Source organism: Taurulus bubalis (assembly GCF_910589615.1).
Source record: "Taurulus bubalis genome assembly, chromosome: 8".
Taxonomy (NCBI): Eukaryota; Metazoa; Chordata; class Actinopteri; order Perciformes; family Cottidae; genus Taurulus; species Taurulus bubalis.
In genome coordinates, this window is record NC_136596.1 from 15,903,783 (window position 1) to 15,922,811 (window position 19,029).

General features: G+C 41.3%; 1 protein-coding gene across 1 annotated transcript in view; it reads right to left on the minus strand.

Annotated features, from left to right (window-relative positions):
• Positions 1–18,339, minus strand: part of dtx1 (deltex 1, E3 ubiquitin ligase) — a gene marked incomplete at both ends in the record, with an annotated part of 34,946 nt that extends 16,607 nt beyond the window's left edge. Inside the window, one exon of the mRNA XM_079222905.1 lies at positions 18,081–18,339. Within this exon, the coding sequence (XP_079079031.1) occupies positions 18,081–18,339 (259 nt within the window). The remainder of the gene's footprint in view (positions 1–18,080) is intronic.
• Between the last annotated feature and the right edge of the window lie 690 nt (positions 18,340–19,029).

A 19,029-nucleotide genomic window follows, 5' to 3' on the forward strand; every position in this document is an offset into this window, starting at 1 on the left:
TTTGGTGAGGAGAGATAAACATTATATCTCTTTGAAAGCCTATTAGTACTGGTAATTGTTCATGAGCGCTTTGATGGAGCCTGATGCATGAAATGTGCTCAGCTGAAAGTTTTTCTATAAACAGTTTAGTGGGCTCGGAGGGATGGCTGTTCAATTTCAACCCGATTTCTTCACTGTAGTGAGGCGAGGACAGAACTTTGCTCAGCATTCACAGGCCGACACCCCGTTTGTGACTCATGTATTACCATTATGTTTCAGTCACAGAACTAAGCACCCAGTTTTCCATAAAAATAAACACCAGGTGATTTATTGATAAAAAGGTCATTTCACATGACTTAACTGCTGTTCTGAGGGTATTTCCAAAGTCCTAAAACACTAATGTAACCATCTGGATAAATATACATTTGTTGCACATACAAAGATTTTAAACCAGTTTCTCAAGTTTTTTCCAATAAAGGTAAATGCTCATATGATATAGAACTGAACCATTTTGTTTACCTTAGAATAGGATCATTTCAGTTTATTACAACTTATATCAGTAGATTTGGCCATCATTTCTATCAGTTATTTCAACTCACTAAAACAAAGCCATTACTGGCTGATAATCAGACGAGTCAGACAAAGTATAACACCATTGTTACCAATTGGCCCAAACTATAAACAATAAATTCAAACAACCCAGAACTATTCTTTAAATATTTGCATTTCATGCAGGGACTGTACAGGTCGCTGAACAGGGACCTTGAGAGGAAAAGCAGAGGCCACAACAATGAGTCCTGGGGCCCCACATAGAAAGTTTTATTAAAAGCCTGAACATCTGCACACGGCCTCCCATTCTGCTGTAATTCACTCCTGTACCTGCCTCTGCTAAAAAGCCAAGACTGAGTTGAGCCTGTTTTCCCTGTGACCCTTTACGCTCTTCCTTGCAGGAAACCAAGTGAGAGTGGCCACTTCCTGTCTGACCCTGTGTGCCTTTGGATGCCCTCCCTTCACTTCCCTTGTCCTCTCTCCCACGATGTCCTCGAGCTGTCCTTGCCTAACACCAGCGAGATTCCCCTCGGTTGAGCTGTAGCTGTGTGATCTACAGCCCCGTCAGGCCTCACAGTGGGACTCTAACCCACTGTCACACAGCCAGGTGGTTTCAGGGTGAGCTTGGCTGCCCTGAGCAGGGGGAAAACTACCTGCAGCGATGTGTTCACCACACGAAGCAGTGACAGTCTCTGTCCTTGATAGTTTTGTTTTCCTCTGGAAGTGAAGGAAGGCCTGTCTGTATAACTCTTTTAAATGGAAGGATATGCAACATCAAATTGTAACATCCTTGACTGCCCTCAGAGGCCTGCTGGAGGGGAAGATAGCAGATCTGGCAATCTGATTGAAGATTGAAGATATTTTTTTTGTCATATGCACAGATAACAGACAGTTACTCTGTACAATGCAAAGCTTATCTTGCTAGGTCCTCCTTACACACAGAATTACAATAAACCTAAGGTAAAAAAAAATTAGAATTAGAATTAAGAATCCCCAAAAAACATTGCTATAAATGCAAATAGTATAAGAAAATGTATAAAATGAGGCACAGAACTATGACAACAGTATTGCACAATCAGATCCACTGAGTGTATAAAGTGCACTATGCATTGCTTCAAATATATCAAGTATGGTATCTGATGCTTTGTAGTTCATTTTGGCGGTTGCTTTTATCAGAATTGTTAACAAATGCAGTTAATGCACATAATGTATTTTTTTAAAGATATACAGTGTGGCCTGCATATGTAATTTAACTTAAAAGCATAACACCAGCCATTGTGTGTTTTCACATTTTCGTTATATTTAATTATTTTTAATCTACTCTTTTATGCTGCTTGTGAATAATAAAATAACTGATTAAAAAAATAGGTATAACAATGTGGCATTAACATCCAGGCCCCAAATCCACTTCTCTTCAGCTAGATCTCATCTAGGGAGAAGAGCTGCTTCCCTCCACACGGTGAGCAGTACATCCTATCTAAATCTGTCACTGAGATTATTGATGTGTGTGTTCCTCTCACTAACACCTCTGTGGTCACACAGGAAAGTGTGATGAAAAGACCCTTAATGCAAAGTGTCAGCGACGTGCACCTGATGTGTTACCACCTGAACAGCTGCTGCAAAATGCATGAGATTCAGGCTTTGTTGTCATAGAAACACTGAGGTTGTGTTGTCATGGAAGCTGTCCCTCGGGCTGGGAGTAGTGAGAGGAGGACCGGGGGGGTGTTGCCTGTATGTGAACGTTGCTACTATTCCTTTCCCTGAGCACGGCGCCATCAGAGTCGACTCTCACTGCGCTCGCTCATCTCATCTGCTGCCGCCGCCAGCTTTCCCCTCGCTCTCCACAGTCTCTCCTGGCTTCTCACCAGCTCTGTCTCCCTGAGCCATTCTTCACATTTTCCACTCTGTCACTCACTGGACACCATCCCACTCTCACACAATGCCCAACGCCTGGACAGAGAGCAGAATTCTGCGTCATTGAGTTAGGGCCCACATCACCTTGTAGTTAATGCTCTTCCCTGCACTGCTGCTGTGGGAGCAACGGCAGACGAGAAGTGACCGGGGTCAAGCTCTAAAATATATCCTTATAATTGGCAAGTCTCATCAATTTCCCCGGGGCAGTGTTGAGCTTATTAAAACGTAGTGCTGCATTTTTCTTTTTAACTACAGGAGCGAGGCCAGTAACAGGTCCAGCATCGTATGGCTCAATGCTGTCTGAAAGGTATTTGAAGCTCGCTAATCTATGGTCTCTGCTGGAGATCAGGCAGATCTCTGACAGAGAAGTGACGCAGTAGTGAAAAATATCCACAGCAAATGTCCAAGATGGCATAATCAGCTTGTTTTGTTTCATCCAACAGTCCAAAACCCTCAAACTATTTCATTTAAAATGATACAAAAGAGAGAATCCTCATGTTTCAGAAGCTTGAACAGGACAATATTCGGCCATGTTGGTTAATAAGTGACTTATTCAACAGTATCAAAATCCTGTGAGTATTACAAACTATTGTGCATTTTTTGGTAAATGATAAGCCTTTAAATGCGTTTCAAATTTATTTGTTACTCAAACTTGACTACCTGGATTCCATTTCATTGTCTCACTGGTACCGTAACCCTTTTACTTCTGTAATTATGACAGTCTGCCTGGTCCTTTTTGCCTTTATTATCAATAAATGTGTCAGAAAATGTCCTTTGGCTAAATCATTTTGCTCTTTTTTTCCAGGAGAAATGTATCTTTCAAAATATGGCAAGTATTTGTCATTATTATGTTATAAATGCTTAAAAACAGTGTGTAATAACAAAACAATAAAGAAACATATTTTGAATTTTTTAACCAGTTTTTTTTTATCATGTTCATTTAATTGTAAATGAATGACAGTCACACCAGATCATCTCTCATTCCCTTCACCTGGTCCTCACGGCCGTCTCACCTGCAACCCATTCCCTCGTTAGTCCCTCAGTATTTAGGTCCTCTCACTTGTCCTCTGGCAGATTGTCTTGTGTGTTATTGCCAAGCACTCCAGCGTACCCTTATATTGTTCCTGACCTTCTGCCTGAACACTAGTAAATAACTTTACTTCATAGTCTGTTTCCGTGTTGTGCATTTGGGTTCCAGTATCTGTAAACCTTACAGATTTTTCAGTTAGCGAAAATAGTTCTTCATTTCATTTGATAGTTAATCAACTTTTGTTCAAACAAAAGACCTACAAAGCAGCAAAGCTTCAGCGCATTTACAGACCATGCACTATAATCAATAGAGCCCTAATAATATCCTACATATGAATATTGAACACATGATAAATATGCAAATAAATTCTACAGTATGGGGGAAATAAAATAATTGAAGCTCGTTTGATGTTTTCTCATTAACCCCAGAAAAAAAAAAGGACTTTCATCTCCAAAAAGGCCTTCACAAACAATACACCCAAGCTGGCTATTAGATATGAGGAAGAGACGGAATACTGCAGAGGTTAAACATGCATCACAGACTGAAAGAAAACATCTGGCTCATAAAGATCTGATGCTACAGCATATGAATATGATAAGAGGTGAACTTCTCATTTAACGCTTGTATCACTGAGGCTTAGATGTAAAAACTTGCTTGCTTAAAAAGTGTCGTCATACCTGAACATCAAAGTCTGAGAGATCTGTAAGAGTGTTATCTTCTCATTAACAAATACCTAGAGATCAGAGACCATAATAATGAGGATGACAGTCTGGCATTAAGCTGGTTTAACAGCAATATATAATACAATACCGCAGCTCCCCTGCTCCTCTCTCACAAAATCACACATTAAAGCGCATTCTATACTGAGATGACACATTAATTTTCCCAGAATGCAGTTCTTTATAATGAGCTACACTAGTGAAAAGCGGCTTGGATTCCCTTAAGCGCCCTCGTCCTCTTTGTCGGCAAAAGTGATGGATGAACAAAAGTGGGGGAGCTGCCGCTGGTCGGGAGGCAGGGGGAGACACTGATGAAGGAGAGAGGAGGGGAGAGAGGAGAAGGAAAGGAAAGAAAGGTGGAGAGAAAGAAAGAGAAAAGGGGATTGCAAAGGAGGGGAGACAAAGAGAAGGGAGAAGAGAATGAATCTGGAGGGGCTGGATAGGGATGAAGAAGAAGGGCCAGGCTAAGGAGAGGAGGGAGAAAAAGAAGAAGGAGAAATGATACGTGAGAAATGTGGGAGGGAGTAGATACAGAAGAAAGCATGTGATGAGTGGATGTTGTCTGCCAAATAACAATAAAAAAGATGTCTCACTTCTGCCCAAGCTTAGAAAGTGAACACTGCAGTAAAACAGGCCCCGGTAATACCGTTTTGCTGCCAGCAAGACAAAGTGGTGAGGAAAAGTGGCTTAACTCCCACTGCAACCATCCTCATCGTCAGCCCCTTCAACTCTGCAAACTCTGCCACAGCCCGGCCCGGGGAGCTGGCCAGTTACCGTGCACGTGTGCAGAGTTTGCAGTTACTGGGGTAACAAAAACTAAAAAAAGGGGTGGATCAAAAAAATCGTGAGAAAATTAAGTTATAGTCCTGTCCACCTGCCAGCTTCTGTGCTGCAGTGAAGCAACAGACCCTGAAACAACCTTCTGACACCGTGGATGTCCTCAGCTAAGGAGCCAAGGAGGCTCTCTGACTCACTTTGTGTGTATAATCAGTCAACATGACTGTGTGAGAATACTAAAAGTGGTACACACTGAAGAGGTGAGTGTGCCTATGTGGGTTCCACTTCACACCACTTATCACGTCCAGCAGAAACCTCGTTACCGTGTCAGCACCATGCGTGTCCTCACCAGGGCAAGGGAGTGGGAGGCACAGCTCCAGGCACGGTTAACACACCCACACCCACCTACACACACCTACACACACCTACACACACACACACACACACACACACACACACACACACACACACACACACACACACACACACACACACACACACACACACACACACACACACACACACAGGCTTCTTGTTAGCAGAGAGGAGTCACTCCACTCATGGAAAATAAAATCCTGCAATGTTCATTATTTAAGTAACGGCAGCAGATCTGGCTTGCAATCCGACAAAAATTAAAACAGCTCATTTAGTCAAAGCAGCTTTTGACAACAATTCAACGTCTCCTTCTGAGGTATGACATTTGCACATTTTTGGGGATTCTTGCCTGCCTATCCTGCGTGCACTTCAGAGGCTTTTTATTTTATCGCAACATTTCCTCCGATCCCCGACAGCTGCCAACTTATGCCTGGGTGCGACGGAGCTTTTATATTCTGGCATCAGTCCATCAACGCTGCCAAATGATACTGCACAACATATTTAAGAAAAATGTAATGCCCATAACATGCACCAAATCAACATTTTGTATCAAAATGTTGCACCAAATATGCTAAAACAATATGTTTAATATGAAAAGTATTAATGTATTTACTAATTAGTACCACTTTGATTAAGAATGTTGCATGAACCAATTATTTTATGTTCACACTTTGATTATACATTACAGTTGATATATGTTGCATGAAGCAATGAAGGTAAGGTTCCAAGGCTGTTTGTTGTTGTGGACGTTTACTATGCCATAATTACTGCATTACTGCTTTTATATTTACTGTATATAACTGGTTCTCCTGACGTGAAACTTTCAGCAGCTTTTCTTCGGCTTTGTAAATATTTAATCAAAATGTGGAAATCTGAAGAGGTATTGTCAGGGTTTGGATTGTTTAAACTTGGACATCATTTTCAGGTTCTATTTCTTATTTATGTTTTTACCTTCCAGAGCACAATATTATTATGTAATATTACGCATTGACTAAACATAACTGTTCCCCAATCCAATATTCTTGCTGAAAACTGTTTTATGTGAAACAATATAAAATTTCCCAGATTCTTTTAACATTTCTGTTTTACTTTTTGCAAGTAGACAGCAAAGTGTTGTTTAGTCTGCTTTACCTATCCACTAAGCTAGATAAAGAAACTGTTTAATTTTAATTGATGTGTATGTGTGTTCTATTGTTACATGTATCAACATCAAAATGTATAAAGTATTGATATAAATATATTGTATTGCAACATTAATGTGACGTCAATATTAATATTCTGATGTTTGCCAATGAGTACCACATCCCTTATCTGTACAGCTGACCTTACAGCATCGCTCCTGCGTCCTTTTAATACAAGAGAAAGTGGCACACACACATACAAACCCACACCCCAACATGGCGCAGTATTCATTTGGCACCACAATATCTCATGTCAGCCGTCACACCAGCACGACAGACCATGCATCAGTAAAACCATTTCGCCTGCTCAGTGGAAAGCTGATTGATGCCGTACCACGTCGAAGAGACTATGAAGAATAGCTCATGCGGTTCGCCATGAAATGACCTCTGCAACACATGTACATGCAGCGCTAACTGCTACATGACTGGACCGTGAATCAATCGCATTCAGTGAGGTGTATAGCTGATGCCCTGACACTGAACAAAAACTGAATTTGGCAGCAGCATAAAGGTCAGATTCTAGAAAGTGGAAGAAGTTTCTGCATGATTATCTCATCTCTTATTCTGCAGTCCTACGTCATACATTTCTGACTCACTCCCATATAACCTTGGGAGTGGTTGTGTTGATATATTATATCTACACAAAATATGTGTTTATAAGTAATTTGTAATGGTGTTTTGAAGGGTGCTATATAAATAAAGTGTATCATTATTATTATTAATAATAAAAATACCCAGAATAAAAACAAAGATACTAATTTCTACCGAATGACATCATAACATCAAGGATGTTCGAAGAGAGAGAAAAACTGCTCAGAAATTTACATTTGACAAATAAAAGGAGTCTGTCTCATTGAGATGAACAGCATGCAGTAAATGGGTTTGCTGAGACAGGCTTTTATAACCCACTTCATGGCTGTCAGACACAGTCAGGTCTTATCAGAGGAAACGTCTGGCTACATTACAGTGAATTGTCTCTCTGCCAGACTACACTGATCAGCTTTGATCAGCAGTTAGGTGGACACGGTGTGTGAGAGGTCAGAGGGCATCAGACCAGAGTAACGCTTTATCCATAACAATCACAACATGTCAACAACCACAACATGTCAACAACCACAACATGTTCTTAAGTATGTTCTACTTTCCCAATGACTTTTTATTGTTAGGCCCAGTCCTTTTTCCTGCTGAATCACAAGTGTAATCACAACTCCTATGTGTTCATACTTAGTGCAGAAGCATTGATTCATTTTCATTACTAGCTCATTTTAATAGCTCAATTTTTTTTTTACTACCGTATTTATCGGAAGTTCTCTTTTCCTAAATTTGACTCTAAAGAGGAGCAGAGGATATTCAGGGAATAATCTTGTGCCTGTCGAGGCTAAATGTCAGGGGCTGGAATAAAACCGTGGTCACGTCCTCGTTGGAAAGTTGCTGTTGGACCGCTAAAAGCTTTTCTCGAGCTTAAAGCCTGAACACGAGTCCGACGGGCTTTCCAGAGGTGTAACGGCGGTACATCGACTTTGAGGGTCAAAACCTGAATAGAAACTAACTTCATAACTCCACTTTTCAGAAGTCATTAGTTCTGTTGCAATGAAGAGAAGTAAAAAAAGCTGGAAACCATTAATTGCGCAACCCCTTCATTTTGTCACTCTGATATTGTATCATTATGAAAGATTGTTACGGTATAGAATCAGCTCAAGCAGATGCCTTCATGCTCTCAAGGCTCTAATAGCTAGAAAAATACATTATGTATTATGGAACTATGGTGAATAAATCATGAATGATTTTCTGGCAAAGCTTCATTACTCCAGAACATACAAGGGTCAACTTTAAAATTAAATTAATGTTGCAATCATAGGGAGGGATTATTAGGCTTAAAGTGATACACAACCCAAAAGAGAAATACCTCAAAGGTCTGAAGCTCAGCTGGAGGCAGTGAATTTAAGCGTATTTTGGAGAAATAATCACAGTTTGGAACAAATTGATCAGAACTGGATAGCAGATAACTAGACCAAAGTAGTAGTTTGGGAATTGGAGAAACAATAGATTCCAGGTCACTACTGGAATCCACTGTTCACCTTTCGAGTCGACCAGAGTGTTTGTGCCTTCAAACTCCTCCCCCACCTCACAAGTGTGTTTTGCTTATTGTTACTCATTGACTGTTGTTCACTCTAATGTTTCATCTTCAAAGTGCAGAGTGATGTGTGTGCAGAATGTGTTTTATACGTGGAGGTGTTTAGGACGTTTAGGCTGTTTTTGTGTCATCACAAGTTTGGAGGCTAACTTTTGTTATGTGGACACAATAAATCTTCAGTTCACTTACACTGACAATGTATTCTGGATTTTTCAATGAGGTAGAGGAAATTCGAAGATATTTTAACAAGGTAAGGCTTTTGTAACTTATCAGACACAAAGTATATCCAAGCACAGTGTGTTTTAATGTATTTTTATATATGGAGGGGTTCCTTTGGAATTCCTTTGCAAAAAATTAAAAAAAAATTTAGCCCCTTTTTCTTTATGATCAACTATATGCAACATTTTACAGGGCTGCTAATTCTCATATATTGAGTGCAATTATCATGGAGAGGAATCCTTGAGTTAATATTTTAGTTATTTAGTTATTTTGAGACCCGGAGTCTGCATCTGATCTGACTGCTGTATTCGGTCTCCTGCACTGTCTCTCACGTGACAGCAGCTATTACACAAAGCAAAGAGACAAGAAAAACCAGCATCTGATGACGACAAACTGTGGTGAAGACACACACTGTCCTTCCCCTTTACCTTTCAAGCTTTTATTGAAATGTAGCACATGTCTTCAGAGGAAAATCTGCACCAAGCAAAGTGTTCGGATACATTATATTACTGTAGTGTTCCCTTTGTCTAAAACTATCTACTGTGCTTCGCTGTGGAGTAACTGCTTTCTGGTATATCAAATGTTGACCGTCAGAGATGAAGTCCCTCTTTTTTGACGTGGTGATGGGTAGGTAACTCTTTTTACCTCATGTGGAAGTAGTTCACTCTATAGTTTGCTTTTCCCTTTTTCTACTCCAATAATTTCTTGTTGAGCATTATTTTTTGGGAATAATGATTCTGCTCTCACAACAAGTGAAGCGCTTATTTTAAATGAATTGGTTCAGATTTCCATGTAAAGTGTAACAAGTTAGCCTTAAACATGTACATTTCATTCTTAAATACATTGCTGTGGTGACGTTCATTACAATCTGTATTAACGAATGTCTTTCTGACTGAATACATCCACATAAAGGAGAGAACAGAGGAGAAGCAATTGTCATTAAACTCTGATAGAAATTCACCTGGAGGCACGAGTGATATAAATCCTAAGAGAGCTCTCATTAATAATGAAATATCTGAAAAAGCGATGGTGTGTGAGCAGCTCCTGTGAGGAAAAAGAGTGGAGGGTATTGAGACCTCTGCCAGAAGCACCTGGTAAATACACAATGAACCAAGATTTAGAAGCACTTACAGGTGACACGGAGAAAGGAGGAGAGGAGCGTGAGAGAAAAAAACTCCCATTGATATTCTGCTGAGCGCAAAGTTTTTTTTTTGTATGGCTGAAAAGTAGGAGTGTGAGGGAATGTGGACTTGTTATGTCATGCTTGTGTCATGGTAATTCCTTCCTCCTCTCTTTTCCATTAAACAGTCGGTGCATTCAGAACACAAGCAACTCTGTAGAAAAACCAGAGAGCAAACAACTGCAACCAGCATGACCATTATTACATGTTGCTATATCACTATTGACAATACAGCTGCGGGTAGTATTAGACCAATTACTGAATTACAGTACAATTGACGTTAAGGTTGCAACTGGTGATTCTATTGATTGTTAGTAATTATTTTTCACAATGAATTGAGGATTTTTTAAAATGTCTTTCTGACCTTAATATGCCAGGAAAAGTGTTCATTAAAAGTTCCAAAAGACAACCAACAGTCCAAAACCCCAAAATATTCAGTACACAATGATTTGATAACTCACTATTCTTCAAATCTGAGAAAGTGGAACAAGTGAATGTTAGCGAGTTTTCCTTGAAATTAGTTTGAATTTAAAACTCTTAACCTAAAATTGTTATTGATCCGATGTTCTGTTGATCAACTAATCCTTTGAACAGTCGTGTGATGAGACGACTACAAGAGTCTATCTATGCTTGCAGCTGCACTTAGGCGTTGCTGTAAGCTCAATTTGAATGTAAGCATGTGAAAATACTCCCAATCACAATGCTAACATGCTGATGCATAATGTTCATCATTTTAGGGTTATTATTCAAACATTTGCTTTGAAGGACTAAATACAAAGTACAGCTAAGGCTATTTTACAAGTATTGGACAAATACGTGTTTTGGGCAATCAATATAACTATATGCAAAGTCAGGGGGTCATTATCCCTCGAGGCATGATTTAAGCGTCCCTAAAAAAAAAACTGCATTTCAAATCAGGAGAGACTTACTCTAATTTTAACCATACATTTATTACATATGCATAACATTTAAATAGTGCAAAATCTTTGGCGATTGTACTGAAACAGGAAAATCAGGGGCAGTGATGCTGAGTTCTGATGATCAGGCAGAATCCCCGACGGTGAAGAAGGAGCATGACTGAATGCTGGCTGGAGGTGCCTGTGGTGGAGGAGGGTCGCATCTCGTTATGCACGTGGAGTGGAGAACCTATTTTAAAGTTGGACAGCAACGATATGATCGTCTTAAGGACACGGTGCAGCATCTGATTGGGGGTCGTCCACTTTAAATCAACCAATCAGTTAATAGAGTAATCACGGGGAGAATTAGAGACGTATTTGTGAATGATCAGCCGTGTAAAGAGAGTCTTCCTTTCTGAACTACCGCTTACGCTCCATTAGTAAGGATACATTATAGCTTGCAAGTAGTCCTTCAAACTAAACATGTCCTTTATTATATTGTGCTTTGTATGTATAATATATTCATTTTAAATTTCCCTATGTATTGTAGATGGAGAGCATAGTCTGTGAAAAAACATATGTAATGAAAGGATATCCAAAAGAATTTGCTCCAAGTTACTTGGTCGTTTATTTGATTGTTCACAAGCCCAGAGCAGAGATGTGACTTAGGAAGATCTTTTTTGGCCATTACAGTGGCTAAAACTGGAACAATGACGGCTGCCTTAACACATCCGAAAAGGCCATCCCAGTTTCAGCTTTTAGCAATTTGTCATGCTGCCGCTGCTCTAAAGTGGGTTATGGGTGCATTTTTTTGTCAAATGAGTGAAAATGCGGAGACCAAAGCAGAAGTCCAGCACTGTGTTTCTGCGTTTCACGGAGAATGATCAAGGGAAATCTGAGCTTAGCCCGCTGCAACTATTGGCAGCATACACTCCTGTAGATCAAAGACACCCCATTTGTGACAGCATCCACCCTCCATCCAGTAAGACATTTTAGGAGATGGAGGATAGTCTACCCAGTTTAGGGATGAGGCCTCATTCCTATTCTTGCACATGCAGGCTGATCTGACTGACCTCCCAGACTGCCCTGAGAAGCAAGCACCACAGAGAGCAGCTTGAAAGCTGATAAAAAGAGTATGATATGCACTTTATAAGTCAAAAGTGGTGATTCGCTGGATTAGAAGTTAAAAGGAGATGAGGAGAGAGGCTTCTGCTACCAATGCTCGAGGCCGCAAGAAGCTGCATCAGCCTGCTCATCACTGTAACGCAATAAGGACATACAGAGCACACCAAAGCACTCCAACCCTGGCAAAACAGGTGGCACTGAAGAGGGAATACTTAAAATATGTAACAAGGAAATTAAAGTGGACATCTTTCACTATTTTCTCAATGTTAAAATCTGAAAAAGAATTGACAGATTGAACCATAATGATAAATGTTTTTAGTTATAGGCCTAAGTGAGTAGAAGTATAGTTATGAAAATATGTTATTTTGCAGATGCTTGCTTTTTAGCTCCATAGAGTTTAGTCATTGTTTGAGTAACATTTCCTAGATTTTGTGTCAGAATAAACAAATGATTTAGTGTAGTATTTCTTGTGTTGGACTCCAGGTAGCTTGTGACAGATATGTGCCTCTGTCCTTTATATTCTATTGAGAAAATACTAATAGTCAGATAATTATATAGCCAGATTAATCTCCAATTAAAATAAGCACGCTTTGAGGCACAGAGTGGGAGACTTCATAGCAACGAGACAAAAGCTGCATGTGTTTAAGAGTGAAAGTGCAGGGGAATGTGCAGCTGAGGGTCTTTTCAGTGTTATTATCCCTCTCTTCCACCCTGACTGTCACTTTCCATCAGGGAAATGCTCCACCTCTCCCTCAGTTCCCCTTCTCTCCTCACCTCTGTTAACTCCCCCTCCTCCCTCTCTCCAGCGCCACTCCCGTCCCTTTCCTGCCAACATCCAAGTGGAATTCAGTCAGCTGGTTGGTGGCTGTAATGGACCCCTGAGTACAGTAACACCTTAGCACCAGCGTGGCTAGGCAACACTTTGATCCTGTCAAAGACCTTCACTGACTAATTACACTAATTACATTAAATAACTTTATATGCCATGTCTGTTTATCTTTAGTCCACATGACTTTGGAGGAGGTCGGGATGTGACTTGCTAAGAATGTATTGATATTGATATGCAGTGTACTGTACACACTACATATTTGGATCTATAGCAAGTATAACTGCAAACAGCAGTCCTACAATGTCTAAGTCATAGAAAAACAGAGCTAAATAACTCAATGTGTCAACAAACAGCACCGTGCTGCTGATCTGTGCACATGTGCTCAACTTGTAGACACATATAAAAGCTCCTGGTTCCGTCTGGTTTGTACTCCTGGTGTTGTTTTTTGACGTTTCTGTTCTAAAGAGCCTTCGGGCTAAACTCTTTGCTCATTCTGCTTTCTTCTGACGCAAGTGGGATTTCACAGTCAAAGCTGATGCATACAGCACCTGACTTTTAGCACGTACAAAGCGAGAATCCTCTTTCCAGCTTCCTCCCACAGACCACCAAAACAGTTGCCACACACATTTACTATATGTTAAACTAAAGCCGGCCCTCTACAGAATTACATAGGCTCTGCAAGTTTCTAGGTAGTACCAAAACCACAACCACAGCGACTGTTGTTTGTCAGTTTAACACAAAGCAGACATGAGAACATGACCATCTCTGCTTTGTTTTCTGGGGCTTTTCAAAGTAATTAGTCAGGGACGGTTGTTAGCAGAGGGAAATGGGCCAGAGGAGGGGAGGTTCTCACGCCTGTGGAAGCAAAATAAACAAAGCCCTGCTCCGGCAACACAGCAGCCAACAGCCGCTGATAGGGGTTATCTCCGCAGTCACACATGGGCCATCTCGCAGCAGTGAGCGCCGAGCAACTGTAATGGCCCTTGCAACTCCAGGAGCACAAACCGAAAAAAATAAGACATAAATTGCACACTACATTCTGTCTCTTTGATTTTAAGTTGAATTGTAATTTTATTTTGTGTAGAAAAACATATACGTTACTATAATGATACTGCAACTATTGTTTTCCTTCATTTTTCTAATGAGGATAAAACCTTTTTTGGACATATTTGTGAAAATATGCTTGAAGCCTGGTGGGTGTTTCTCTTGGCAGTGGTTGACTGACATCTGCGGGCCGACGTTACTAGGAGACGAAAAGTCAACTTCTGTGGTGCGCTACTACATGTCATATCCCTGTATAGCCTACGAAAAGAGATCAAAGACATGTTTCCCTTTTTTCAGCCAGGCCAGCAATGATTTAATCCTGCCTTAAGGTCAGTAGAAAAAGCTGTAGTCAGTCAACCTCCGAAATGTGATTAAACTCACAACACAGTAACATAGTGGGTCAGGGAATAACGTCGAAAGCACTTCAGTGAAAGATGGCAACTGCGAATAAAGTCGACCCCCAGCTGATCAACTGCCTGTGTAGCCATTGGAACAGAAGTGATGATTACAGTACCCGCCAACACAAATATTGGACCAATCAAAAAGCACACACTCCTTTTTTGCAATTTCTACAGTTTACTGTGTAAAGCACTTTGGTCAACTGCGCTTGTTTATAAACTGTGCCAAATTTATATAAACTGACTTGACTAACAACAACAGTAAATTCCTCTTGCAGTAATATGACTAAAGCACCATGCCAGTAACCAACAGGATATGTCTTAATTTCAGAATAATATCAAATTTTCAATGTTAGATCACTTATTAGTCTTTTATGAATGCACACTTGCTAGTCTCTCTGCTTTTTGCCACCTCTCCATCTTAAGAGGCAATACAGATAAGGCAAATGGTTAAAAAGCTAGGCAGCAGAAGTCATAGCTGCAGTGTGAAATCCATCAGACAGGCCACACGTGTTGGTGTATGATGGAGATGGCAGATAAGCCCATGTGTTTTGTTATGGGAGTGGGTGTAGTGAAAGGGGATCAGTCCACAGCAGTGTTTAGAGGTTCAAACGCCCCTCTGGGGAGGAGAACGAATCGATCCTATTTGGCTGGCAGCCAATCCTCTCCCTGCCTTCAGCCAGATATTCATCCACACTATATATAAGCCTCTGAGCCTTCAGTCATACTGTATATAAAGCACTGGGGTTCAGGATTTTGCCACGGATTGGTGTTCTTCACCAGAAGTAATATGAACTCCATACCCTGTGTTTTTCAATGCCAAGTAAATACAGATGTGTTTAGGCTGCTCTCCACAGAGAGGGGCGCTGCCGCAATAGCTGTGGTGCGTGCGTTGTTGTTATGATACTCTGATTAGAGGGAGATAAACTATAGCTGCCGTCTCATTAGTCGGGGTAACTCTGCCTGGTTCCCACCCACAGGAGCTCCTCCCAAACCCACAGGGTGCTCCCCCACACAGCCTGCAGGGACAGGACACAGACACCACAGTGGGCAGAGTGCACCATCAGCAGCATACTCACAGATGTAAAGAAACAAGGACATATAAACACACAGGGGACACCGAGCACACTCGACGCGCTTTCCAGCTTTTGCTAAAAAAAAGAGGACAAGATCACTGGCGCTGAGACAAAATGGGGTTTCCCACAGGGACACCTGCAACAGAGCAAGCGGCTATGAGTGGCCCGCTGAGCTGCAAATACAGCAAACATCTGATGTGAAACAGATGCATCACAATCCACGCTAAAGCAAACTCACTGGGGGCCTTTGTGTAAGCAGCGGTGCAACAACATCACTTCAGCTTGGAAGCTAGGCCTCATGGGAGCGTGGGTCGATTGCTGTGGTCTGGTAGAGGTGTGCTCATGTTTGGGGACAGGGAAGGAGTGTGCGGAGGAGGAAAGAGGAGAAAGAGGAGGCAGCGGGTGTCCGGGTTGCTGTCCGTCAGGCAATGCTGTGACAGGTTTATCCCAGCCGAGGGGGAAGATATCACACCAAACGGCACAATGAGGACCGATAAACGTCAGGACTAGCCCCAGCGCCATGGTAATGTCTGACAAATGGCCCAGTGGCTCATCTCGCAGCCAGTCAACCCCAGACACATGTGCTGTTCCCGTCTCATGTTCTATCGAGGGGAAGACATCAACACGAACAGCAGACAGCTTACACTCTACTACAACTCTCCTGACAGTCATGAAGACATACTGACACTCTCATATTCAGCATTCTAAACAACATTATTCCTTGATGAAGAATAGAAAAATGCTGCCGTATCAAGGGGTTCCAGGCCCTTTCAAGGCCTTGCTTTCTTTATGTCGCCCTTCTGTTATACATATTGCAGGGATCAAAGAATACAAAATACTTGCCTAGTTTCTACATGTTGGTATTTTTCTGATGATGTAATAATAAAATGTACCAAAATGTCTGTCTAAAGGCCTCAACGCAAGTCAACACAAGTTTGTAATAAAGCCTAAATGTACAGCATTAATGTAACAATGGCATCACAAGTTATATCAGAAATGGATAATGACTTGATAATAATAGTTTTTTCATAAACAAATTAAAAACAGTCTACTACGTAGTGATCTTTTAAAATGTTATTTTAATTATTATATATTTATTGTTGAAGTCCACGTCTTTGCTGAGTGTCACATAAGTCAGAATGTACAGCCTGAGCTAGTTTGCAACGCCTCTCGGTAGACTTAGATTGTCATAAAAACACAGTGTATCAAGAAAGCACAGAGCAAAAAAGTTTTACAGCTGTTGGTATTTTGGCCGTTTTAAACCTTTTTCTATTTTTAAATCAGGCCAGACTGATAGCTACTCAAAGGACGTTTACACATTTAAACTGTATTTGTTATTATTCTGTGTTCTGAATAACACTGCCAACTCAATTTACAAATATGTTGTAATGCAAATGAAGTGTTGCCAATTCATTAAAGGTGAAATAATGCAGATTCATGCACAGCAAAGTCACCTTCTGTATATACCATGTGTATCTCTCTGTGCCTCTTGGTATGCAATAATGGTGGTATGCGATACTTGTTGTATGCAATAATGCCTTAAAATAAGAGACTTGTCTCTGCCTTACGGTGAGTTTTTCTGTTCATGATTCACATCATCAATACGTTGATGACACATTGTTTTTTAGTGCATACACGACCTGTCCCTAGAGCATCTAACACAGGAGTCACAGTGATTTATATCGTCTTAGCAATATTGATGTGTAGCTGAATCAGACATGAAGAATAGGTCAAGGCAGCTGAGATTTGTACATGGCTGCTTCTACTAGATGTCTAAAACCTTTCCCATAGCTTCGCTTCAAACACTGAGAGAGCAGGAAGGGGACTGCACACACAGAGCAGGCAACACAGTGTGTTGAGCCTAAAAAACATCTGGTCTTATTTACAAAGGTAGCAGTCATCAGAGAGAATTGCAGTCAACAAAGAACCCACATTTCACATATAACCTCTTTGATTAGCCACTCAGTAGTTTAGGTATAGTGGAATATTGCTTACCAGGTTTTTTCATTACACTGTTTATTCTTACCGTGTGGAGTGAAATAAATTAGGGTGAATTATGGTTAAATAGCCCGATCTCATACAGTAATTGTGTATAGTGACCACCAACCCCGATTGTAATTGCCATTCTCACATCTGAATGACAACACATTTGCTGAATACAATCAGATTAGAAGAGTGAGAAGCGTCACACTGAGCTACTGCATTCATCTCCCCGATGAATGCACAACCCCTCCAACATGGTGACCTTTAGAAAGGTCATGGCATCCCAGCAGTCGCATAAAGACTCTCCCGAATTAATACATTATTGTTAAAGGTAATATTTATGTCCTATTTGTTGCAACAACTCTTAGTGCAACGTGTGGCTCATCTACATCATAATAATAAATGAGTCTCAAAAGCAGGACTCATTTATTCCCCTGGAAGTTGCATAGTGTTTGCGTTGCAACCACATCAAGCCTGGCTCTGTTTTTAATCGGTCCGCAGTGTGATCATATGACATTATTTGTGGTGAAGACAGCCAAACATGATTCATTAATGTAACTCTTTTAGATGTTAGAACTACTGGGTAATCATCCCGACCACCCACATCATCTGTCCATTCGTTGACATCTGTAACACCTGTGTGCATAGACATGAAAGTTAAACTTTTCTTACCTGTGTCCTGTCGAAACTGGTGCATGGACTGCAGGTCGATGATGTATGAAGAGAGCTGGGCATCCACCTGCCCCAGCACTGCAGTTCCCCGGGCATCCCCCTTAAGTACATTCTCAACATGGTGGCACACCGCTGCACTGTAGGGCCTCCAGCGCCCATGTTCATTCAGCCACTCCCAGACCACCACCCTGGCCAGGTTTTGAGGGGGGTACCCCAACCCGCTGCCGGGCACCAGCAACCCTGATCCTGGACGAGCCATCTCCTTTGAGGTGTCAGCGCCTCAGCTGCTGGCTATGTCCAGGGCTACAACAGCACTGCAACCCTGCCAGTCAACTGACACACTGGAACATTTTCCTCAGCGCCAGACAGAAAAAGCTTGAATCAGCGATTAGTATAGTACTCCTCAATTATCTCATTCTGCTTTCACGCCAGCAGCTCTGCTGGAGTCATCGTCTACAGGTGCTTTGTGACTGCTGGCTCTTTGATCAGCCAAAAGCAGCCTCTCTCCGCTTGTGTCTTGTCGTGTCTGAAGTGGCAGACGTTGATGATGATGATGATGATGATGAGATTTGCAGCTGTGGCAGTCTCAGTGCTCCACCGCTGATCCCAGTCGATCAGCAGCAGGTAGAGAGGAGACACACTCTAAACAAAAGACCAGAAACAGAAACACACTGGTCAACAAATGCTGTGATTTATCGCAGAACTTCTCAGACAAGATCGTTTCTGTGCCCATTAGTGGCCTGTACCTCTTGGCAATTCTGTTACACTGTTTAGATCGCAGTGGAAATAATGTATATTAGCTGTTTCAGCTGCAAAATAATTGTGATTGTCATCAGATGAGTGTAGAGGGGACAGAGCGGTGTACATAAACAGCCAGATGCTATCATAATCCCAGCAGGCAAAATATCACTCTGGCATTTTGCACATAGAAAGCGGTTCAGGTGTAATA